This window comes from Pundamilia nyererei, unplaced genomic scaffold (assembly GCF_000239375.1).
Source record: "Pundamilia nyererei isolate P.nyererei 1_Seehausen unplaced genomic scaffold, PunNye1.0 scaffold00204, whole genome shotgun sequence".
Taxonomy (NCBI): domain Eukaryota; kingdom Metazoa; phylum Chordata; class Actinopteri; order Cichliformes; family Cichlidae; genus Pundamilia; species Pundamilia nyererei.
The window spans coordinates 307685-331459 of record NW_005187605.1 but is presented as its reverse complement, the minus strand read 5'-3'; the positions used below and the strand labels follow the sequence as shown (position 1 = coordinate 331459).

Below are 23775 nucleotides of genomic sequence, written 5' to 3'. Positions count from 1 at the left end.
GGACAAAAAAAAAAAAAACTTAATTAAGAGGAATAAAGGGACACCGAACAGCAGCGGTGAGGCAGAGAATTTTGCCACACCTGAGTCTGACTCTGAGTTTGTCTGTGTGAAGCCATTGTTGCTGTCAGCTTTGACTGGTGGCCCTCAGACTGGCTGGCGTCAGCTGCTCCACTGCCATGCTCCTGTAAAACCATAATAGCATAAATATAGATACAAAAATCATGGCAGACATATTTTATGCATGTGTACAAAAACCAAACCCAGCTAAAGTTTGGTGTGGAGGGCTTCACCGCTCTGTGAAAGTAACCAAGCAATTTTTTTGGATGCCATCATCTACTGTAAATCGCTGTACAAAACAGTGACCCTTTTTCATCTATACACCTTCAGGACAATTTCTGAAACCATTAGCAGTTAATAATGTTTTTCACAAGTGCAAGTAAAACTCTACATCTAAGATCTATATTCTATATCTAGAAAGAGAAATTTGGACCTCTTCAGCGCAGCCATGGAGAGGGAGAAGCTTTCAAAATGCCCTTACCCACAACCCCACCAGGTGCCAGGAGTGGGCTTTGCAGCAACAGCAGCTGCTGTGAGGTCAGGCAGTGTGTGAGAGACCAAAATGCAGACAAGACCAGGACCAGGACCACAGTCTGCCAGGTAAGTTGAGGTAGAAAACCCAGAGGCCCTTGCAGTGACTATTGCAAAGAACGAGCCGTCGCATCCCAGGGAAGGAAAAAAGAAGTGTTCAACCTAGCACGCCTCCAGTATTCCCTGTCAGCTCTCTCTCCTACCTCATGGTTCAAAGGCTCCTGAGGTTCCCAGGTCATCAGGCCTCTCTCAGTCCCCCTCTCCTCTAGACTGGAGAGACGAGACTCTCCAAGTACTATCAAGAATCCCCAGACACTGCATTGTGTTTTGGGGTAACAAAAGAAAAACTTGTGCTCCACACAGAACATATTATAAAATACAATACGTCAGCATTTGTGTGGCTCTCAAGCTGCACTGTGGCACACAAGAAGGCCCTTCAAGGGTGGACAACTTGTTTGTGTAACAGCTTCTCTGTCACACAAACAACCAATCAGAAAGAGGGGAGTCTCACCAGTGCTTTCACTCCTCCCACTTTCTCATTCAGAAGAAAGACAGATCGTCACACTCTGTCCTATTCTGTACTCTTTGTGTATTGAAGGAAAAAAGTACACATTCAGAACTGTCACACACAAAGCGCTCTGTCATTTAACTCACAATTCACATAGGCTAGGCATCAGGATATTCAGTCACATATGCGGCCATCAAATATGCTCCTGATCACGGGAGACTCCGCTGTGAATCACTTCATAATCAATCAGAGTCACTTCGAGCCCACACAGAGTATCTGGAGCACAGTATAGATTTGAATGTTACCTCTTTGGCCTCGTCTCTCTCCGATGCTTCTCCTGCCAGCTCCACAGCAGTGTCGCTTTGAATGTTGTCCTCTCCTGTCTGACCGTCGGTGTCGTGCCATTTCCTCTCAGCGCACTCGGGCAGCTCCTCATCTTCACCACCACCTTCCTCCTCCTCCTATATACGCAAAAAAAGGTCACATCAGTCAATACCGTTGCTCACGCCATGCATTGGTGTACTTATTTTTAAACATGCACACCTTTGGTTCATGCCCTTTTTCATTTGATGAAGTCTTAGTGTCCTCGTCTCTTCCTGACTCCCGCTCCCTTTCCTCGTCCTTCTCTTCTTCATCTTTATCAGCCGAATCATCCTTTTCTGCTTCCTCTCCTCCCTCCTTCTCCTCTGCAGTTTCAGGCTCCCCATTGTTTTCTTCTCCATTTTGGTCCTTGTCTAGCTCCTCTGCTCCTTGCTCGTTTTCTCCTCCATCTTTCTCACCATCCTCCTCCTCATCCTGATCTGCTTCCATCCCTCTGTCATCGATGTTAAATGGATTTTCCTCTGAAAAAGGAAAAAAATTGAATCATTCATTTTCAGCAATTTGTGACTTTTATATCTGTGAAAAGCTCTTTACAAATACACTTCCTACACTTACTTGCTTACAATGACCCAGTCTAAAGCCAAAATTGAGCATCACATAAGACATCACTGATAATAAAGCATGCGTGTTTCTCGACTGTGTTAGTAAAGCTATAATTTAAGCAGCAGGCTTCACCTTCACCTTCACCCTCATCTCCATCATCATTATCATCTCCATCCTTGTCACCCTGGTCCAGATCGAGTTCCTCAGGCAGATCCATGGCCTCGGGCTCAGGTCTCTTGTCTTGTTGACCGTGGTATGGGTCTACTTCATTTTCATCAAACTCTCTCTGGGACAAATAACAGAAACACAGAGCATGACACACTTGTCCATCCATGCAAATCCTGTTCTTCGCTCACACTGACATTTGCAGTTCAAAGCCCTAACGACTGTTTGTTGTCTATTACCGATTTTACTTTTGACACGTATTAAAATGGAAATCATGGGAGTTAGGTGAGAAGAAAAACCTCATCTCCTTGTTCATTGATCATGTCTTTCTCCTCTTCGTCCATCTGTTGGTCTTCATCCTGGTTCTTGTGATCTTTTTTGGGGTCTGCTGCATCCAGGTTGTCATCTTTGGCAACCAACTCAGACTCACCCTGAAAAAAAAACATATGACCATTCATGATGTTACACAGAGAAAACTTTAACTAAAGCTTTCTGGTGGCTGCTTTATATAAATGAAGGTTTAAGATTGGATGCAAACTGCTCTGTCATATGTACTTTTTAAATTGTGTTAATGTTGTGGAGATACCTGATCCATGCCCTGACCAGACTCCTCCTCCTTGTCACTTCCTTCCTCCTCCCCCTCATCATCATCATCATCATCATCTCCCCACATTTTTTCATCCAGTGTATCTGTCTGGCCTTCACCCAGGTCACCCATTTTTTTGTCCAGTTCTTCGTCGTCCTCTTTATCTGATTCCTCGTCGTCACCTTCAAATTAAGCAAAGAAATGCAGAGAAAAAATTCAGTCATGGTTACCAATTATCTTGTATCGAACCAGCTTGGGATTCCTCTGCTATCCAGCTTAAGTGACCTGGTTCTTTCTCATCAGCGTCGCACATCTGGCCATCAAAGTCCTCTGACATCTCAACGGCATTGTCTTCTGACTTAATATCCTCTTTCTCATGCTGTTCAGTCTTTTCTTCCCCGTCCTTGAAGGTGTCCTCCAGCTAAAGGAAGCAAAGGGCAGGAAGACTTGAGTCAAAGTAAACAGTCATACAGTTCACACTACTTAGATGCCAGTATTTTCATCACCTGATCTTCATTCTCGATCTTGTCGCTGACATCTTTCGTGCCCTTTCCCTCTCCTATACCACCACCTTCATAATCGTGAAACTGTTCTGCTCCTTCTCCATCTCCAGCCATAAGCTCCTGAGGCAGGCAGAAACCCTGAAGGGGACACCACATCAACTGCTTAGTTAAAATTACACTGATGGCATTATTATTTCTTAAATAGGACCATGTGAGTACCTTCTGAGCGAGTTCAGTGAAGATGCTGGCCAGTACAGACAGAAGTTTGCCTGTGCTTCTATGTGCTCCCAGTGACACAGCCAGGTAGTAGCATACAAGGTCAGAGTAAATTCCTAGTAGAGGCTCCAGACGAACCAGCATCCTGCATGCCCTGTTTACCTCCTAAAAGTCAGCAGAAACATGTTAAGGTGAAGAGATTCTGAAGACAAAAAAGCCCTTTCATTGCACCTAAACAGATTTGAGTGCACTCAGACTTCCATTCACAGGTTAATATTTAATTCATTTAACCTATAATGAACTTATACTTTGAAAGCACATCTCTGAACAGTTCCAGATGTTCTTGGTACCTGGAAGTGTGGCGGCTGAGAGGAGTCCCTTTGTGTCTTTAGGTGGCACAGAAGCCTCTCCAGCCCAGTACTAACATCTCCCACACGCAGAGCCTCCACCTCAGCCTCCAGTTCCTCCTCCAGCAGGCGAGTCAGGTGACCAGGCTTTAGCAGGTCCTCCAGAGGCTCCTCCTTGTCCTCTTTGGCACCCTCTGAGATAATACATAAACGGAAGAGGTAACCATCATTGCATTATGAACACTGTATATACACTTGAACTGGCTGGAAACAGCCATATGCCAATGGCATGGTTGTAAGACCTACTAAGGCTTTTATTCTCAGGATAAATTAAAACCACTTAGAATAACTGCCCCATCCACCACTGCTCTCTCCTCCCTCATCTCCACCTCACTCTCTTGAACACAAGTCGGGGCTCTAATATTGAAAAATGTGCATAAACATGTTTATATTATTCCAGCAAGTGTCCATTAAAAATACATTTAAAAACAAATATAAACAAATTTGAATTCATTCTCACATTGCTCGACTATTATATCACACGAGGCCAAGATTAATGACATCTACAGTAAGTATCCAGTTAGGCACCCCATTACTTTTAGGGTCAAGCACTAAACTAATATAATGCTTTCTGACTCCCAATCCAACATTTTAACAGGTCCTAGGTTACCACTGCTGGTTTGAATGCAACCTTCTGACCTCTTTTGGTGTCTCCATGCTGCTCCCTTTGTTGTACTCTCTCCCGTTTCTTCACGAGTGTCTGGACAGAACACAACAATGTGTTGATGTTTGCTTCAAGCTCAGCAGAGAACTCCGTACAGAAGGTTTGCTGGTGATCTGTAAGGGAAATAAAATAAAACATGAACTGCTGACCCATCTGAAACACTTAGTTATTCGTGCAGCTGCTCAGTGCTTTGACCTGTGTCATCGTGTCCCAGGGAGAGCACATGAATCCTCCACGTGGTGAATTCTGTGACGGTGGCCTCCACCTGTCCTCTCACATACTGGAGACTCTGGATTACAGCTGGTTGGTTGTCTGGAGTGCCGACACACACATCTGAGGTGAAGATCTGCTCCACAATGGGCATCTGAGCCCCTATAGCTCCCAGACGGTTGAAGGCCGAACAGCATTCGGTAAAGTAGTTCCTGTGGGAAACAGCAGTGCTGTTGCAACCGTTTTGTATTTGTTGCTGTAATGTTAGACTTGAAAAACACCAGACAATAATGTCTTACCATGTATGAAGAACACCATCAGAGATTGGCTGTGCCGCACAGTCCAGCTCCACCTTCAGGCTCTGCGTCTGCTCCAGCATTGTAGTGACACGCTGATGTAGTTGGCACCATGCAGCGTCACCCCTCCTCATCAAGCAGCCAGGGGGTTGTCGCTGCGCTGCCAGTGGGGATGGACACCTCAGGGTGTGCTGCTTGCAGCTGCTCACCTCCTCCTTCTGAAGGTCTTCGGGGCAGCAGTGCAGCAACCAGGCCAGCTGCTGCAAAAGGGTATTACACTGGGCTGCGAGCGCTTGGCCCCTCTTCACCCAGTCCTGGAGAGAGGCTTGGGGTGGGAGGGTGCAGCCTGGCTCCTCACTCTGGCTTTGTAGGTGGGCCTTGATGCCCTGGACATTGTCAGTTAGCCTCCTGGGTGACGTGATAACAATTAAGTTAGATGCTGCAAAGTTTCCATGGCAACATCTTATTTTTTTAGTTTGATATAAAACATAAATCTAAAAAGAAATAGTAATGATGTTCTGACTGAATAGCCTGTGATGCACCTGTGCCACAGCAGCCTTTACTTCTAAAAGCAAACCTACACTTTGACATATAATGTTATACTAGCGTACTGACCTGAGATGGACCCATTGTTCAATGAGTTTGGCCAGCCGTCGCCTCTGTTTGAGGAGCAGCTTGAAGAGGTGAGACGAAAAACCCCTGCATCGCTCTACATTCCCCAGACCCAGCTCCTACAGCAAACATTGACACACATGCATCACAATGAAGATAACACATGCTAAACTTTAAGTTCCTCATTGTGATGCTTGATTTTCATCTAGTTCATAGGTACAAGTGTAAGTTGTGCATGTCGCACCTTAGCAGCGTGCTGCAAAGCAGTCTGCAGGGCAGTGTTCCTGGCCCAAGACTGATAGAAGTACTTCTGACAGCCGTCCCATGCTGTCAGCAACTCAGCAAACAACCTACAATAGGAAAAAAGAGAAAACAGTGTCTCACTGCAAAACCAGAGCATGTCCACACAATTACAGGCGACGCTGTAGTTGGCCTTTGAAGCTCTTCATTGTGCAGTATGTCACTGGCCATCTGTTCTGTAAAGCAATAGCTAGCTACATGTGTTGCTTGTTTGATAGAATGCATCCACACACTTCACGATTACATCTGTTCTTGAGTGTTGGAGTGTAATTCGTTTAATGTTGAGGTAACTACTGAAATATTAAAATCTACATTAATATTGTGGCTTACTTCTGTGTTTGTTTTACGAACTTCAAAATAAAAGCACTGTTGCATGACAGAAAGATTAACCCTCATGCAGCGCACGAGGCACTGATTCAGAACAAGGCCTCTGTAAATAAGTTCTAATTACATGCTCTCTGCATTCTCCTGAGTCTTGACAGCTGAGAGAGCGGTCGTCATCTCCAGCGGCTGCATGTACAGAGCCTTCTCTGCATATGCTGTCCTGTTCCATATTAGGCCTTTGCGGTACGACAGACCTTAAAAGCCAATCATACAGAAAAAAAATTAATTCTATTTATAAAAAAAAAAAAAGTATAGAAGTTAATTGAGAATGTAAGTCAGTGTGGGGAACCGACCTATTTCTGTGAGCATCTTGAACAGGTCAGACAATGCCCTCTGTTTCTGCTGTAGGATGTGCTTTATCTCAGCTTTCTGCTTGTCTTTATCTGCTGATGTGTTTATTGTGAGGCTCTGCAGGTCCCGCAAGTTGCTGATGACCTCGCCTGAAAGAAAAAATATTTATAAAGATTTATTTATGTTTTTTACATTTACAGTATACATAAATAAAGGTTCACACACACAGTCCATTTAGCTGGATTTGAGCAGACAGTATGTCTGAACACCTCAGCATTTGTTTGGCTTCTTCTGTCACATCATCAATAAACACTAGTGTTCCAGTGTCACTGGCAGCCATGCACGTCCAAGCCATCACACTGTCTCTGCCATGTTTTACAGATGATGTGGTGTGCTTTGGATCATGAGCTGCTCCATGCCTTCTCCATACATTTTTCTTGCCATCATTCTAGTAGAGGTTAATCTTGGTTTCATCTGTCCAATCAATGTTTTTTAGACGTTTTTTAATTTATTTTTTTAAACAAAAGTTCATTCTAGCCTTTCTGTTCTAATGGTGGTGCGTGCGGTGCTGAAGCCTGACCTTTATGATGGTTCCTGACTGCTCCTCTTCTGCTGCCTGAGGTATCTTTTATCCTCACTAATTTCAAGCTAATCTTTTCCACACTTTGTCATTATGAAGTATTGTGTACTGAATTTTGGAGATCAATAATGAATTTAATCCATTTTGGAATAAGTGTGTAACAAAACAAAAATATGGAGCATGTGAAGCACTCAGGCATTTACAAGAATATTCAGGTGTATGTTAACACAATGTCATATTTTTCCCAGAAAACAACATCCTAAGATCCCGAGGTCAATGTGGTGACTGCAACTCAGAACGCAGAGCTAATGTACTAATCGGAAGGTTGGGGGGTTGCCAGACAAGGGAAGGACAATGAAATGAAGACACTATTAGAGTATAAAAGAGCCTACAAAAACCCCAAAACAAAACAAACAATAATAATAAAACAAATAAAACAAAAAAAACCACAACAAGAAGGGAATCGTATAAGTTGCTTGGAAGAAATAATATGTAAGCACGGCTCATCTCTGCAAAGTTGGTGAAAACTAAATGTATCTGAGCCATGCAACAAAACAGTGACTCCAAGCACAGCACCAATCTACAGAATAATGATTCTGGTGGTTGTTGGTTTAGTTAAAATCCAGACTTCAATCCTTAAGACAACTGTGCATAAATAAACCCACCAACCTTGATGAACTGCACCAAAATTCCTCCACAACATTTTGAGAGAATAGTAGTCCAACTGAAAACGGCTACTCGTCAAGGTTCTTGCTGCTTAAGGTGTTTCCACAATTTATCCAATTAGATGTACTTTTTGTTTTTCAAAGGACTTCATAGAGTGCTTACATGACTGCAGTTGTAGCCTGCAGTAGTAGGCTTCAGTAATCTATACTCCAATGTCAGGACAGTCACAGGATGGTGTCGAGTCCAACAACATAACTGAATTATTTCAACTGTGATTTTAACTGTCCAGCAGTAGCTTTCTCACCAGTGAAGCAGTCCAAGTCTTCAGCCAGCTCAGGGACAGGGTTTTTCTTCAGCAGCTGGATGCACATCTTCTTCATCTTCCTGGACAGTACAGGCAGAGATATTTGTAGAGAAGAAGCTTTGAACCCTTCTTCTTCTTCTCCATCAGTCTAAAATATAAAAACATAGTTCAGTGATTAAAAAAATGTTGAAAGAGAAAATTAAAGACACTGTGTGTTCTGTGAGATCTGTACCTGTAGAATCCTGCACTTTAAAGGCAGGGTGCTCTTTAGCAACTGGTGAACTCTGTGGATGGGCATTTCCTGTGGGTTAGCGTCCACACTGTCCAAGCTCGCGCCGCTTCCCTGCTCCACCAGAGCAGGAATACTCGGACCATTCAAAGCCTCTTCAAACTGCTTGATAAACTTGAAGAGTGTACTGAAAATCATAAGGCGATTACCATTAAAGCAGTCATTTATATATCGTTTCACTTGGCTGAGGCTCAACTATCTTGACTTGCTACAGGTCAAGATCATTGTGGTCAACTAAAACTAAAAGTAAAATCTGGTGCAACAAACATTTTAGTCAACCAAGTAAAAAAGACCCCACTAACATTTGCACTTAAAAAAAAAAAACTTAATAAACTGTAATAAAAATATGTATCAAATGTGTTTAGTTTTATTAATCTAGTTAACACTGCTTAACAGCCAGATGAGGCGACTCTTGTTCATACTGATTTAGGATGTCCACACGAATCAATTCACATTGTTGTGTCTACTGGAATACTGAACCTTCCAACTTCTTGGAAGCCATTATTTAAACAGTAAAAATGAAACTGAAACTAGACACCTGAACCTGGAAGCTAACTGTGAAACAAATGCCGGCCACATACCGATGGGTCTTCTCCACTGACTGTTTGATGGACCAAAAATTGACATCATTCCATTTGCAGATCTTGACAAAGTCCTAAGAATACAAATTCATATGTAAGACAATGACAGAAAACTTTGCAGTGAAGTTCAGAGATTCAGAGGCAAGTTTGAATAAGTGTTAAGAGTTTGATGAGATTTATAAGGATATACCTTGAGGTCCTTTTCAATGGTCTGCCTGTGTTGAGTAATTTTGGTTTGAATGCCTTGAGAAAACTGATTGTAGTATTTGTACAGGTTCCAGAGAAGACTGGACAAAGGCTCTGTAAAAGCAAGCAGTACTGTGTCAGAATAAACTCAAGCACATGTTAAATGGCACCTGAGATAAAAACAAAGTCCACGGTGATGTGAAATGTGTGATTTCAAAATTTCAGCAAAAGGCCGTTTCAGTGCTGGTCTAGTAAGCAGGTCTGAATGTGTAGTGTACAGGAAACAGCAGTGATGGCTGACCTTGCCCGGACTGCGGGGGGACCAGCAGGAGGTGGCAGTGGAATGTGAGCAACATGTTCAGACGAGTGTGGAACTCCCCCAGGGTGGAGCCCTCCAGAAAGGCCTGAAGGGTGGAGGACACTGAAGACAGGGAAAGGTGTTCTACCCCTTCAGCTGGAGAGGAAGACAATAATAAATATCTCTTGGCATCCTTTATTTTCTTGTGCTTTAAATTTGAAAGTTTGAAGTTAAATGCAACAGTATTTTCTGCAGTTTGCATCTCACAGAAATACAGACAGAAGCAGATAGATCCTCGCTTCCCTTCAGCTGATAAAATTTACACCTTTAATCTGATATTTTAATTAATTAACACCTTTCATAAGACCACCACACTGAGTCAGCACGCACGGATTTGTTAGCTCGTACCTGTACAAGTCTCCGTCCTCTGTTCCTCTAGGTATCGCTCCAGCAGCTGGTAGACAGAGAACCAGTGTTTGGTGGACTTCTCTGTGTGACGCTTCATTGCATTGTCAAGACTGCGCGACCAACAACTACAACACAAAAACCAGAGTTAAAAAGCTCCTTATCACAGTGCTTAATTTATGAGCTAGTTAGTGATTGGTTTATATCCAAAAAGTAACAAGTGAATGGATTTATTCATCTTTGTCTTACCTGAGCTCCAGCTTGCGCCACTGAATAATGAGCTGTGTGACGGGTTCCAGTTCCTTCCGCAGAGACACTGAACGGCTGGCGTTATTCTCCCAGTCCTAATGAGGGGAGCAAGGAAAATCAAAGAAAACAGAAATAGATGAGCCCTGTACAATAGGCTCATGTGGATGACCCGATGTCTGCTATTGATGGGCCTCGTTTACTAAAGTACGTAGCAAAATTATTGCTATATGTTTACAAAAAAAAGGAGTGACTGTGTAACGTTACAAATGAAATGTGCCGACAGACAGAGGGGTAAAAATGAAAGGTCATCAGACCATAAGAAAAATAATGAAAAAAAAAATGGTGGGTGACAAAGAGCAGTTATAATAGGAAATTCACTGCAATATGAATATATATACACATATACACACACCTATGGCATCAACTTCAAAATACTGTGTCGCCTTGTTCACAAGATTTTTAGGTCACTGAGATTTGAACTCGTCCAAGAGTTTTTGTAAATACACGTGGTATCAATTTCAAACTCCTACGTTGCCTCATTCTCGAGTTGTTGTCCACACTGCCTGCAGTGACGACAATAACCCGTCAAAGTTTCATCTTTTAATGACTCATGAAATGTGATGCACGAACATATTTCGACAAACAGACTCAGTAACAGACTCATGCATGAGTTTACACAGAGATTTGTGCATGAGGCACACTGTCACTCATTTCTTTTACAGAAAATCAACACTTCTTGGTACTGAGGGTGCGTGATTCAGGAGATCTCTTCCTGACAGAAGTCACCTGTGCTTTGCTGAGCAGGATCTCTAGGCCGTTCAGAAACTTAGCCACCGGGCTGGCCAGATTGAAAGCCTTGATTCTCTCCATCACCACATTCAGCTGAAAACACCACATACACAAACAGGAATATATGTCAGAAAAACAGAACAAAGTGTAACTGTTGGGATTCTTTACACTGTCCCTGTGAAAGCTGAATTAATGAATATGTATTTATTTGAATCACAATTATGCAAAAATGCTGTATCGAAACCACTTATGGCAAACTTACCTGTTCGAGGGCAGGGTGTCCAGGCCAGTCCTCTAGTCTCTGCTTCACTGCCACACTCAACTGTTCCAACACAGGGAGACAGAGAGAGGCCTCGCTCATGTTAGGGTGCTGGTAGAAGTCATAGGGTCCGTCAGGGGTGATGGCCAGACCCTCGCCACCACCAGAGCCCTGCACAGTGTTCTGGAGGATGGCAGAGAGCAGCAGTTCACTGCCTGTCAGCTGCTGGTCCAGGTCAGAGTCTGAAGGGGGAAACAGAGGTTTATACAAGTACACTGGAACTTTGTTACAAGAAAAGGATGCATACAGGCAAAGTTACTAACCAATGAGGTGATAGAAGTGTGACATCACTGGAGAAGCAATCTGATAAGACGAAAGCAGGGCTTTGATGTGTTCTTTACTGTGATTGGCTGGTGCTGTGCTCTTGTACCAAAGCGATTGAGCATATCCCAGACACAGGCGCTGATGAACCTGGATCACTGTATTCAGGGTAGCGGGAGAGAACGCCTTCATCTCAAAAGACTCTTCGTGGGTTTTGTCTTCGAGCCCTTCTAGACTTGTGCCAGCTGCTCCTTCTAAACTTGGCTCAGACACGATGTCTGCAAAGTCCTGGATTCAATATCGACAGAAATTGAGCGTCAAGTGGATATTTATGCTTTCCACATGCAAACAGCTTTTATTTCATTTGGCCTTAAAAAATAAAAATGATTGTACTAGATCGTCACCATATGATCCAATATGAGATATGATGGTTAACGTTAGGATCGGATAATCAGAGAATTGATGGGTCATTATTTGCTGTACAACAGCTGTACTGCAGTACCTTGTTGAACTGAGGAAACTGTCGTCTGAAGTCTCGCTCCTCCTGTTCATCCTCAGTCAGTCCTGAGCCGTGCAGTCGGCTACGGCTGCGGTAAAGACTGGCCTCCATTTCTTCATGCTCTTTCCTTCGCCTCTCTCGCTCATCCCACTCATTCACCAAAGCCTGTAAAGAATTACAATAGAAGGAGCAAAGGAAGAGCAGATTTTGCAGGATTTAACAGTTTGGAACAGAAAACTATTTATATTTATTTAAAGTCATTAGGATGACATCTCTCCCAGTGAAAAGTCTTAAAATCCTGACCTGACAGATGTGTCTGAAGATGCTGCGTGCCTCGTGGCTGAACTCTCCCGTTGACAAGGTGTGACACTGGACATAAAGCAGAGCACTGAGTAGCAGAGTGCAGGACTGAGGCATCACACATGTAGTGTCCTGCTGGGGCAGAAGTTTCACCAGGCTGCGCAGAGTGTCCATACAAACCCTGGAACACAGAAAGTCTGCCCGGACCAGGTACGACGGCAGGCTCGGGGACAGGAATGGGAAAGCCAGAAGGCAAGACACCAGCCTTGGCAAACCAGGTACAGGATTTAGCAAGGCAGCCACCTGGGAGGCTACCAGCCTCATACCGTACCGGAGCTGAAGGATACCCGTCCTCACTGGCCCAACAACATCAGGATAAAGGGGATAGTCCTCCACCAACCTCTGGCAGAAACGCTGCTGGGAGTTCTGCCAAACAGCCTCCTCCTTCAGGACGGCCTGGACTGCTGACTTGGATTTTGAAGCAGAGGAGCCCTCCAGCGTATTGAGCAGCTGGGACAGCAGGTCCTGTATGGCTGATGTCTGACCAATGCTGCACAGGTAGTGCTGGAGCTCCTGGTACAACTGACCATACTGAGGCTCATGAGGACGACAAGCCTGCTTCCTGGAAAGCTCAGCTATCTGCTCCTTCACCTGCTGCATGCGGATCCATAGATACCTAGTAAAGCAAACATCAGGCAGTATAATCTAAATCTCATTGCATTGCTTCTCAAAGACCTTTTATGATGGTATTAATGACTCTTTCAAAATGACAGCTTTTGTTTGCTTTTAAAAGTTAATCTTCTTAACAGCGGCTGGTTGTCGTTTCATCCAAACGCACAGTAAACATTTGGTTCAAGAGTCCTTAAATTTGCTTAACTACAACTTAAAGTTTGAGAACCCCACAGAATTACTAGTATTTCTAAATGCGTCACTGCTGATAGAATAAAAAATAAAAAATAAAAAAAACAGAATCAAATTAATGCACAATGACCAATTATATCAACTCCATTCCCACAGTAAAACCTTCAGAGAGGAATGGGAGTAGTTCTGATTTTCCCTGTGACTTTGATGCAACCGTGACATGCTGCGAGATCAGCATCCAACTCTTACCTGATTCGAGGATGCTGGAAGCCATCAGTTGTGCTGCTCTCCTCCAGTTCTGCTCCGGTCATCAGCTGAGACCACAGGCTCCGCCCTTTCCATTCTTCCTGAAGCAGAGCCAACTGCGACAGACAAAAACAGAGTACTTTTGAGTGTTTTATTGTAGAAAGTACTCTTCACCCACCACATTCCATCCTCTAAAAACAAAAACCCTCATCAGAAAATAACATGTTTGAACATGATCTTATAGTGAACTTGGAGTTTATTGTTCAAACCAGAAGACCTCATGTTTTCCTCTAAAGCAGTCTGAAAAGAAAAGGTTACCTTTTTAAAGAAAATTACTTACAGTGAACACTACTGTTACATTCACATGAAGCCAATGGTTGTGTGTATTTATACTGACTCCGTTACAAACACTTTACACCTTTGTCAGGAGAGTACTACAGACCTCCTGCTGAGCATAGTTCAGTTTGTAGGCTCTCTTTACAGCTGGGTCAAAGATGGTCTGCGGTGTCCACACTTTGATCTGCAGCAAGCCCATGTTGACCCAGAACACTCCAGAGCGAGCCAGTGAATTGGAGCCTTGGACTTTGCTCTGGACATATTGCTGCAAGCAGGTAAGGCAGGCTTCCACCAGGCCATCAGGGAGTAGTTTAGGAGGCAGGAAGTCTCTAAAGACCGTCTGGATCTCCTGGGCAGCAATAAGAGGGTCAGGGTCTTCCACCAGGCTCTCACAGCTCTCCATGTAGCCTTCCTGCAAGGTGGGAGGCAGCACGTCAGCCATGCTTTGAAGTTGCCGACGCAGGACTGCACCTTGGAGCCTAAAGTCAGTACCCCTGAGGAGAGATAATGCAACTGTCATCAGCAAAGCCCAAAATAAAAATTGCTGGTTAAGGACATTTAATGTTCCATCATACCTGAAATCAGCCAGCGCACGGATGCTCATGTTGTCCCAGAGCACAGCAGAAAGATCCTGCAGCTGCTGAATCCTCCCTTTCCAATCCCCAAGTCTGACATTGGAGAGGGAGAGGAAAGCCTCTCCTGAAGGTTCCCATGAACCACCCGTCTTACTACAGCTGAGCACTTCCAGTACGCAATGGGACCGCACTGCTTTGCTCAGCAGAGCTGGACCCTGGAAACCATATTGCATAAATGTATTAAACAAGCAGAAAACCAGCAGTGTTTGTGGAACAGCGAGTTTGGAGATATTAATAGATGTTACCAGGTTATCTGTTCCTTGGTGCTGCTTTGGATCCGCCTGGGTCTCAGGATGTAGAGGGTCCCATTTAAGCCAGTGTTCTGGGTTTGAGGTTATGCTGCAGGTCCACAGGGAGTTTAGAGCCTCCGACAGAAGCTCACACCATACAAACGGCAGCTCCTCAGCTGGCTGGAAGATAACACATATTTCAGCTTTAAATGGGGATTTTCGTTTGAAACTTCTGGACATGAAATGTCCTGTGTGAGAAATGTGAGTAAAACTGTTCTCAGCAATTGGTTCTTAATGTTTCAACCAGATATAAGTTGAACAGTTGTGATGTAACAAACTCTTTTAGCTGAATACCAACATTTTATATGTGGTCAAACAATAACTACTGACCCGGTCACTACTGAGCAGGAACCACAGTGGCTGCAGCTGTCTGACATTCATCGGGGTGGACTGGAGGCAGTAACGAAGATGTCTGGAGAGGTCGCGACGTATGCAGTCCTCGGCCTCCTGGTCACTGCAGGTCAACACGAGGAGTTCAGTATACAGTCCATCAACAACATCCAGAACAGGTGCTTTTCTATTTTTGATTACACGACAAAGATGAGCCTTACCTAGGAGAAAGAGCTAGATGCAGCAAGTCTGTGCTAAGTCGTAGCTGATTTAGGACGGCAAGTTCCTCCATCAGGGGCCAGAGCTGGGCCCTGCGGCTGAGCTGCTGCAACTCCTCTACGGACAAAGGGACTCCGTCTGTGGACTCGTCATGCTCCGACATGGAACAGACTTCCAAGAGCCCTCTGGAGGTCATGCAACGCTCCTGCTGCTCCACACTCGACACCAACCTCTCCATCACCCCTTATGGGAAGACATATGGGAAGCATGCCATCATGTAATGTTTCACATTCATGCTCCTGAATGTTTTAATACCAAATGGTATTTCTAAAAGATTTATATTGTATTTAGTTGAGAATCTTGAAGCAACTCTCTAGATTCCAGAAAACATGTTCAACAAAATCTGACTCTAAAAATAAAGTTGAAGATCAACTCCGAGATGGCAACTGAACTTTCCTGTTTCAGCACAGATGATCAAAGTAAATTCAGTAAGCCGAGCACGTGAGTTAAGCACACAGAAACAAAGCCATCATCAACGGAGCTCCAGAAACATGGAGGCTGTACAGATGGCAAAAGCTTTTCTGCAACTCAAGCTCACCTGACTTTTGAGGGTCCAACTGGTTGTTTGCTAAGAGAATGAGGCCCCAGGCTTCCAGGAGACTTTCTTTGATGTCCAGTCCGAGTCCAGCACCCTGAAGTCGAACCAGCTCTTGCTTCGAATGAATCATGTTGTTGTCCAGTTTTAGATCACTCACATCCAGGGCTTTACTCAGGAGCCTGAGCTGAGATGCACACTTAACTACTGACTCCAGCTGAAAAGACAGATGGATATAGTTTCATCTCATAAATATAAGAATATAAAAGAGTGAGTGACAGATGGTACTTAAACTGGCTTTTATATTACTTTATTATTAGACCTAGCTGATGAATTATATCCAGACCTTAAAAGGAAGAGTTTTCCCCAGGGTTTTCTGAATGCCCTTCAGAGCTGTAGCTACAGACACTGGGGTGGACAGAACAGTCTGGATGGCTGTTGAGGTGGCCTGCAGCTCCTGGTGACCTCTATTTTTAGAACAGCAATTTCAGAAGAAAGTACTTCAGACTAAATAAAAATACATATACAAATACAAAATACTTGTATAAATGATACAAGTATTTGCAAGAAAGGGATTTACTCAAACGTGACATCAGCGTCTCCCAGGAGAAGCTGTGGCAGTCGGAGGATGAGGTGTTTCTGGACCCACTGCCAGTGCAGAGACAGCACAGAGATGCCCTTAGAGTCGGGCGTCAGTGTGCTGCACACATCCCAGAATCGATCGAGCCACTGTAGCAGCTGCAGAATCTAAACGCACAATGAAAGTGTTGCAGTTGGAGATCATTCTTGTCAAATTTTAAGGTTTTATTTAAATAAAAGAAGAAAGACAAAAGAGTAGATTAAAGAGTCAGATAGCGTTCTAACCTCAAACATAATGTGGTCTGAGATGTAAGGTTGTCCGGTTTGAACAGCCTGCAGGATGAAGTAGCCCCACAACTCAAAGAAGGTTTGCAGGTGCATCAGCACAGGGTGTGGCAGGTGACCGATATCCACAGTCCCTGTGAGGAGGATTTGGGTATTTGTTAACTTTTATAAGCACTAAATTATATTCTAATATAAAAACCAGAGTGCATACCTTTACTGAAGGCTGTGGCTATTTGCAGTACAGAATTCGGACCAGACAGGTTGACAGCGCAAGTGCATACAACAGACCTCTCTTCTCTGTCCATCATCAGAACGATCCTAACACACAAACCGCTCATTAGCAGTCCATTGGTTAACACAGCAGATCTGCATAACTTGATATAAGCCTCGGAATTAAGAGAATAGATAACAATTAGTCCCACCTGTTGGCAACTGCGTTTAGTGCCTCTAGGAACTCCGTGTATCTTTCTTCATCCTCAAAGTTGCACTTGTTGGCCAAAATGTCCAAGTATTGCTTATTCCACCGCATATCCACCAAAATCCTGTATTCATCTGGCAACACAACATTTGTTTAGATGTTATCATTTACTGATAGATACATTCAGTTTTCTTGAAGTTTTCCTAAAGTCATCTAGTAGCAGAAACAGGCAGTAAATTAAAAAACAAACAAACAAAAAACTTTTATTAAAACTTCAATATTCCAGTGTGCGAATAGATTTCACTTTTCTTTCACCGCAGAACAAGAAAACTGTTTACCTGTGCTGTGGGGCTGGAGTAATTCTGCTAGTGACTTGCCCTTAGCAGCAAGCTTGCTACCAAACACAGCCTTTAAAGCCCTGTTTCCTGCTTCCACCTGGACCAGCGCGGCATCTGCAAGAGTAAACGTCACATTATCAGGGGATCTGGAGCACTGAATAGCCCTGCCATCGATTTGCAAAACAATTTAATTTGACTTTTTGACATTAACTTTGTTTCGAAGAATAAAGCACCTTTGCTGTAGTCTAAATGTTTGGGTTGTTGTGTGTAGTGTAGTTTGTTTGCACTGTAACAAACCAGGAGCATATTTGTGGCTCTTTCCCAAGTGTGACAGCCAGCTGCTGCGCATGATCCAGTCTCCGTGAGAGGCTCTCTCTGTGAGCAGTCTCACTGCCGTGGGGATCAGCCTCAGAGCATTTCCATCCTCCAGACCCCCCACTGCTTCAGAGAACACCAGGCCTTCATGGACACCGCTGTTCTGCAATACCCTCTGTAGGTCACTCAGACTCAGAGGCTGGCTCCTGCAGAAATAAAACTTATGTAATCACTTCTTTAATGAGAAAATGTATGATTTAGCTGGCGTGACTAATTGATTTACCGTTTGCCTTGGAGGCTGAGTGTGTTCAGACAAAATAAGAGGACCTGTCCATCTCTGATAACAGTAGAGAAGCAGGAATCCTCTGTAGAGAGGAGGGCAGAGGGGAAGCTGTCAGGCCAGACTCCAGCACACAGCAACCCACAGCCCCATTCTTCTGTGTCCAGGATGCTCAAGTGCTGCTCAATCACCTGCTGGGCTTTCTAGGAAGAAAATGTACTCATGTTTATTCATCCTTTATGAAGGCTGACCATTTCAAATATTTCAGGTTATCCAGAGTTTCCCCTGATTTTCAGTGGCCTATCAGGGTTGTTGAAGGGTGGTGGTGTCCACCCTTGACTGCATTTAGCTGGATCTGAGCAGACAGTATGTCTCTGAACACCTCAGAATTCATCGGGCTACTTTTGTTCTAATCACTAGTCTCCCAGTGTTGCTGGCAGCCATGCATGCCCAAGTCGTCACACTGGCTCTGCCGTGTTTTACAGATGATGTGATACGGGCTGTTCTACCTTCTCCATACTTTTTTCTTTCCATCATTCTGGTAGAGGTTAATCTTGGTTTCATCTGTCCAATGAATGTTTTTCCAGAACTATGCCAGCTTTTTTTTTTTAAAGCAAAAGTCCAATCTAGTGACCAATCAAGTGGCTTGTATCCTGCAGTGAGCCCTCTGTATTTACTTTCATGCAGTCTTCTTTTAGGGTAGACTTGGATATTGATACGTCTACCTCCTGGAGAGTATTTGTTCATTTGCTTGGTTGTTGTTGCCTGTTGAGAAGGGGTTTCTCTTCACCATGGAAATGATTCTGCGATCATCCACCACTGTTGTCTCCCATGGAGTTCACCAGTGCTTTCTTTCTCAGGATGTACCAAACCGCAGATTTTGCCACTCCTAATATTGTAGCAATTTTGCATTTTTCTTTTCTCAGCTTAAGGATGGTTTGTTTCACATGCATGGAGAGCTTCTATCTATCTATCTATCTATCTATCTATCTACATATAGAAAAGGTAGATAGATATGGATTCCTATACAATATGGAGAGATCGATAGAGAGATATATCTTGAAAAAAAACATAACAAAAAAATACCTTCTGGTTGGCAGAATTGTGCTGACAGAAAGAGTAGGCCTCCCCACAGGCATGCTGCAAGGCGCTGGGCAAATCCACACCTCTCTGTAGCTGGCAGCTCAGCAGAGTGGCAGCATGAAGAAGCGAAGCCACTGATGAGGCTGGGGAGTCTAACAGGCAGAGGCCAAATGCTTTGATAACTGCTACAGACAAACTGAGGGCTTATTTATTTATTCTTATGCTGTTAGCACTTACCCCAGATAGCAGATTTAACGGCCTTATGTATTTCAATCAGCAGATCACACACACAGTCCCCGGTCACCCCAGCAGTGTGAAGCAAAATCTTTAGGTCTAGTGTGTCCCAGCACACAGCTTCGTGTTCCCCTGGAATGTAAATCTCCACCCCTCTGTTCCTCATAGCTCTGGAGAGCTCCCCGTGCACAGGATCCATGGTCAGGAACAACCTGGGAAGAAAAACAAACAAACAAAAACACAAAACACACATCTAAGAACTGTTGATGAATGGTACATGGCCTGTATTTGTATAGCGCTTTTACTAGTCCCCCCTAAGGACCCCAAAGCGCTTTACACACCCAGTCATCCACCCATTCACTCATTGGTGGAGGCAAGCTACAGTTGTAGCCACTGCTGCCCTGGGGCAGACTGACATTAGTGAATGCAACAAACCAGGGAAAGTTGTACTTTTTTATACTACCTGAAGTTGGGGTGTGGGGTGATTTTGGGAGTGCTCCCATCTATGACACCACGTTCGTTGATGACGAGTGATCCACCAGGCTCCAGCAGAGCATTGAGGCGATCCAGCACTGAGGCACTAATTACATAAATGCACAATCAGTGCAGTTGGTTATAGTGTTCGTGTCACGGCTGACTTTTATACAACTACAGTTCTTGCTTCACATTTCACAAGTAAAATTAAGATGAGGGAGAACACAGTTACACATAAGCTAACATTTCTCACTTGCAGAAGTTGACGTTGTCCATAAGCAACCAGTCGCCAGACTGAAGGGCCTGGACGAGCATACCATCCAACCACTCAAAACCTCCGTTTGTCCAGCCGTCCTCCAGCTGAGCCAGACGCTCCTTCAGCAGCGTAAAGTCCATCTGAAGCTTAGACATGTCTGAGGACAATACATGTAATGTTATAATATTTTACATACTTGACCAGCAAAAAAACAACAACCAAAAAACAAAACAAAACAAGACACTTGAAACTCTTCCCTTTATATTTTGTCTGTACTCAATAATTGGTTGTTACCAGTGAACACTTTGAGCTTGGTGTTGAGTTTCTGCAGCAGGAGGATGATAACCTCCAGCTTGTTCAGTGCCTCAGAGTTGATTGTTCCTCCAGTTCTTTGCAGTCCTTCCTGCTTCAGCCAATGGCAGAACAGGCCCCATGTCTGCAGCAAGAACTCTGTGTCCTGGATGCCACCATCAAGTGACATCAATCCACGCCTTATTACCATGGCAACTATGTAATCTACACTCTCCAGAACTTGCTGCCACGGGCGCATGATATCCACCTGCAATGAGGAAAAAAGGGAAAGACCGCAGGTTGACGTGGTCTGCTATTTTCAGGTTATAAACAAAGACCTGAGTTCTCAGTGTCACCTGCTCAAAGCCTCCCAGTAGCTCTGTGGTGTCCATGGCACTGTTCATGGCCATGATTCTGAGGCGATGTCCAGTCAGTAGAGAGAGCAGTCTCACCAGGCTGGTCTTTCCACTTGCTGTGGGGCCGACCAGTATGGTCATCCAGCCCATCTCCACACACTTCATCAGGGACTCCAGAGGCCTTAAGCACTGATGTGTGATGGACAGCGGTGTGTCTGGAGCCACATTGGCTCCACCACTGCGATGCAGCACAGAGTAGCCCACCTGCAACAGCAAATGATTGGAGGGTCATTTGCAAACTATGATTTGAAATGAAATAAAACAAAACAAGTTTTATTGTTTTGACAAATCAACAAACCTGTAGGTTGAATGGAGTGATGTGGAACTCTCTGGGGCCGCAGTAAGGCTCAAAGTCCTCCCCAAACACCTTCCTGAACACAGACAGCACCTATACGGCACGGGAGGAGGTTTAGTATTGCCACTGGTCATGAACTAAAGTATAACTCACTCCCAGTACCCAATAACTCAGGTGTGCACAACTCAGTTCAGCCACCAGCAGCACAGTTTCCAACATGCTTCTGATAAGAGGTTTTTGCAGTGAAAGTCCTGCCATATTGGAGAACAGTCCTAGCCCCTCCTGACATGAATATCACCAAGCCAGTCAACTTGGTTTTAAGCTTCTGATAAAATCACAGTGGAGGTATTCCAATAGTGTTATTCGTTGCGATTTAATGTTCTTTTCTCTCCTTATAGGAAGTCAAACTGTTGGTCCGTAGGATATCGAGATATTTCAATAAGAGGAAATTCAAACTTGTAGTGGGCTAAACACAAACCCTTGTAGAACACCACATTTAACCGATTGAAAAGTCCAAAGTTACAGTTTCAGTACACTTGGCTTATGACAATGGAGTTTTCTTCCTCGTCTGAAGATATGCGATTCTAAATTGACTACATATGTGATAAGGAAAGAGCATTTAAACTGTACGTCATTCACATACTTAGCAGGCTATGAAAAAGCTGGTAAAACAGTTTACCTGAGCCTTATCAGACTCTGTTCTCATTCTGTCAGCATACACCAATGCCACATGCTGGCCTGGGTTAAAAAATCCAGGTGCTTGGTCAGCCTGCATAAGTTGACACCAACGGAACAAGTCACGCAGGTTGAACTCCCAGGGACTTCCTCTCTGACCCCAATGTCTGTCTTTACACACTTCCTGGACAAGCTGTGGAGAGAACACATTAAAAAAATGCATTAAAATAAAAAAGTATCCTTTAGTCTTTTCTTTATATTTTGTTACATACAGTGCACATACATTAATGCTTTTGTGCTTTAAAAATAGCCAAAGTTTAAATAATGAGGTTAAATGATAAATGGTAAATGACCTGGAATCACCCAATGTGAATTGGGTGCACTATCCATGGACTGTCAGTGCGTAAATATTGATGACAAGACCCAGCAACAGCACACTCTTTAAAGAGTTTACTTGGTTGTTAAAAGGGATCAATCTCATGTAGGAGTGAGCGGTTTAGCCACTGCCAAGTTGACGTAAGCATCTGGTGAAGACCCATACTTTGGACAATGCCTCTATCTGGCAATAGAGCTCACTGCTGGCAGACGGGCACCCCCTGGAGTGGAGTGGACAGTGAACACGCTACCTTTATGGAACCATAAAACCAGCTTTACATGCTTTCCAACCTGGCGCTATGATGCAGAGTAATCAACTGAAAGACGCAACCCACACTAGCACCTGGTGACCAAGGTGTAAAATGTGATTTTCAGTCCATCAGGGATGGCGTTTTCTCTGGTCTGGTGATGCATTATACCTACCACTCATCACTGTGAGAGATCCATGTCATATAACTCTAACATAACAGGAGGCTTGTTTATGTGACTTGATATTTCACAGAGACAAAAATGGTTTTGGAATTTGAAATTCTCAAAACTGGACGACAACATCCAATTCAGAAAAGAATTCAGCAGATCAGTTTGTCTAGGTTTTCATGGTGGTATGCTTTAGATAATTCTGTTGAAATGTAAACCTCCACACAAGCCTGGAACCCTGAGCACTCAGTAAAGCGGACTGGATGGAGGGAACATATTGATGTGGTGACACTTACTGCAGGGTGTCCTCTAAAAAGAAAGCACACAGGAAATTACTGCCAGACAGTGCAATCCTGGTTTCACCAGAACAGATCAGGTTCATTTGAGCAAACTCTCATTAGGTCATCATGTCTTTTAGCAAGCAATTAGCCCACTTTTCCCTTAAAGCCTGAAGAAATGCACTGATAGATTTTGGCATAGACAAAATATAAGCATGGATCCATGCTAGCTTATCAATGGCACCCTGCTGGTGGCAGGGTAACAGCATGGAGATATTTCTTGACCTACACTTTGGGTGCTTTAGTACCAACTGACCATTGTTCACATGCCAAGCCTACCTGACTGTTGTTGATGAAAGAGACAATCGTCTCTGTCCACAGTGGACACATATTCTAAAGGTTGCTTCTAGCAAAGTAACACATCAAGTTGCAAAGTTCAAATCACTACAAACTAATTGTTTGACCATGAGAACGAGTTTGCTGTGCTCAAATAGGCTACACTGTCAATCCAATACAGCATCTTTGGGATGTGGGGGAACGGCAGATTCGCTTCATGGATGTGCAACCGACAAATAACAACCAACTGTGTGATGCTATTATACCAATATGGACCGGAAACTCTAAGGAATGTTTCCAGCACCTTTTTAAATCTATGCCACACAAAAATGAATCTAGTTTTGGAGGCAAAATGAGTCCAACCATGTTCTAGCATCAATGAAGTAAGTAGATATAATAAATGTGCGGAAAACCTAACAGAAACCAACAAAATAAAGGAAAAGAGAAAAGCATACCCTGTTACTGAATTCGACCATTTTGATAACAATTTCCTTGTCGATACTGGGAAAAATCAAGTCTCCTATGAACTCCATGTCCT

General features: G+C 43.8%; 1 protein-coding gene across 1 annotated transcript in view; it reads right to left on the bottom strand.

Moving 5' to 3' along the window:
* The window catches only part of mdn1 (midasin AAA ATPase 1), a 59821-nt gene that overhangs the window by 5890 nt on the left and 30156 nt on the right, over window positions 1–23775 (bottom strand). Inside the window, exons 39-90 of the mRNA XM_013914548.1 lie at window positions 21836–22024; window positions 21160–21249; window positions 20802–21065; window positions 20449–20713; window positions 20152–20311; window positions 19888–20004; window positions 19428–19636; window positions 19194–19342; window positions 18111–18310; window positions 17810–18033; window positions 17513–17626; window positions 17179–17308; window positions 16968–17074; window positions 16757–16890; window positions 16473–16639; window positions 16239–16359; window positions 15896–16109; window positions 15300–15540; window positions 15079–15202; window positions 14704–14868; window positions 14399–14613; window positions 13930–14317; window positions 13491–13603; window positions 12384–13056; window positions 12084–12245; window positions 11584–11869; window positions 11264–11502; window positions 10999–11094; window positions 10213–10307; window positions 9967–10091; window positions 9562–9714; window positions 9265–9374; window positions 9075–9148; window positions 8437–8620; window positions 8205–8352; window positions 6657–6803; window positions 6431–6557; window positions 5924–6029; window positions 5683–5798; window positions 5071–5475; window positions 4757–4983; window positions 4537–4674; window positions 3841–4031; window positions 3494–3655; window positions 3278–3412; window positions 3057–3192; window positions 2772–2953; window positions 2485–2616; window positions 2153–2306; window positions 1640–1938; window positions 1402–1557; window positions 81–182 (exon numbers count right to left, since the gene is read on the bottom strand). Coding sequence (XP_013770002.1) covers window positions 81–182; window positions 1402–1557; window positions 1640–1938; window positions 2153–2306; window positions 2485–2616; window positions 2772–2953; window positions 3057–3192; window positions 3278–3412; window positions 3494–3655; window positions 3841–4031; window positions 4537–4674; window positions 4757–4983; window positions 5071–5475; window positions 5683–5798; window positions 5924–6029; window positions 6431–6557; window positions 6657–6803; window positions 8205–8352; window positions 8437–8620; window positions 9075–9148; window positions 9265–9374; window positions 9562–9714; window positions 9967–10091; window positions 10213–10307; window positions 10999–11094; window positions 11264–11502; window positions 11584–11869; window positions 12084–12245; window positions 12384–13056; window positions 13491–13603; window positions 13930–14317; window positions 14399–14613; window positions 14704–14868; window positions 15079–15202; window positions 15300–15540; window positions 15896–16109; window positions 16239–16359; window positions 16473–16639; window positions 16757–16890; window positions 16968–17074; window positions 17179–17308; window positions 17513–17626; window positions 17810–18033; window positions 18111–18310; window positions 19194–19342; window positions 19428–19636; window positions 19888–20004; window positions 20152–20311; window positions 20449–20713; window positions 20802–21065; window positions 21160–21249; window positions 21836–22024 — 9360 coding nt within the window. The remainder of the gene's footprint in view (window positions 1–80; window positions 183–1401; window positions 1558–1639; window positions 1939–2152; window positions 2307–2484; window positions 2617–2771; window positions 2954–3056; window positions 3193–3277; window positions 3413–3493; window positions 3656–3840; window positions 4032–4536; window positions 4675–4756; window positions 4984–5070; window positions 5476–5682; window positions 5799–5923; window positions 6030–6430; window positions 6558–6656; window positions 6804–8204; window positions 8353–8436; window positions 8621–9074; window positions 9149–9264; window positions 9375–9561; window positions 9715–9966; window positions 10092–10212; window positions 10308–10998; window positions 11095–11263; window positions 11503–11583; window positions 11870–12083; window positions 12246–12383; window positions 13057–13490; window positions 13604–13929; window positions 14318–14398; window positions 14614–14703; window positions 14869–15078; window positions 15203–15299; window positions 15541–15895; window positions 16110–16238; window positions 16360–16472; window positions 16640–16756; window positions 16891–16967; window positions 17075–17178; window positions 17309–17512; window positions 17627–17809; window positions 18034–18110; window positions 18311–19193; window positions 19343–19427; window positions 19637–19887; window positions 20005–20151; window positions 20312–20448; window positions 20714–20801; window positions 21066–21159; window positions 21250–21835; window positions 22025–23775) is intronic.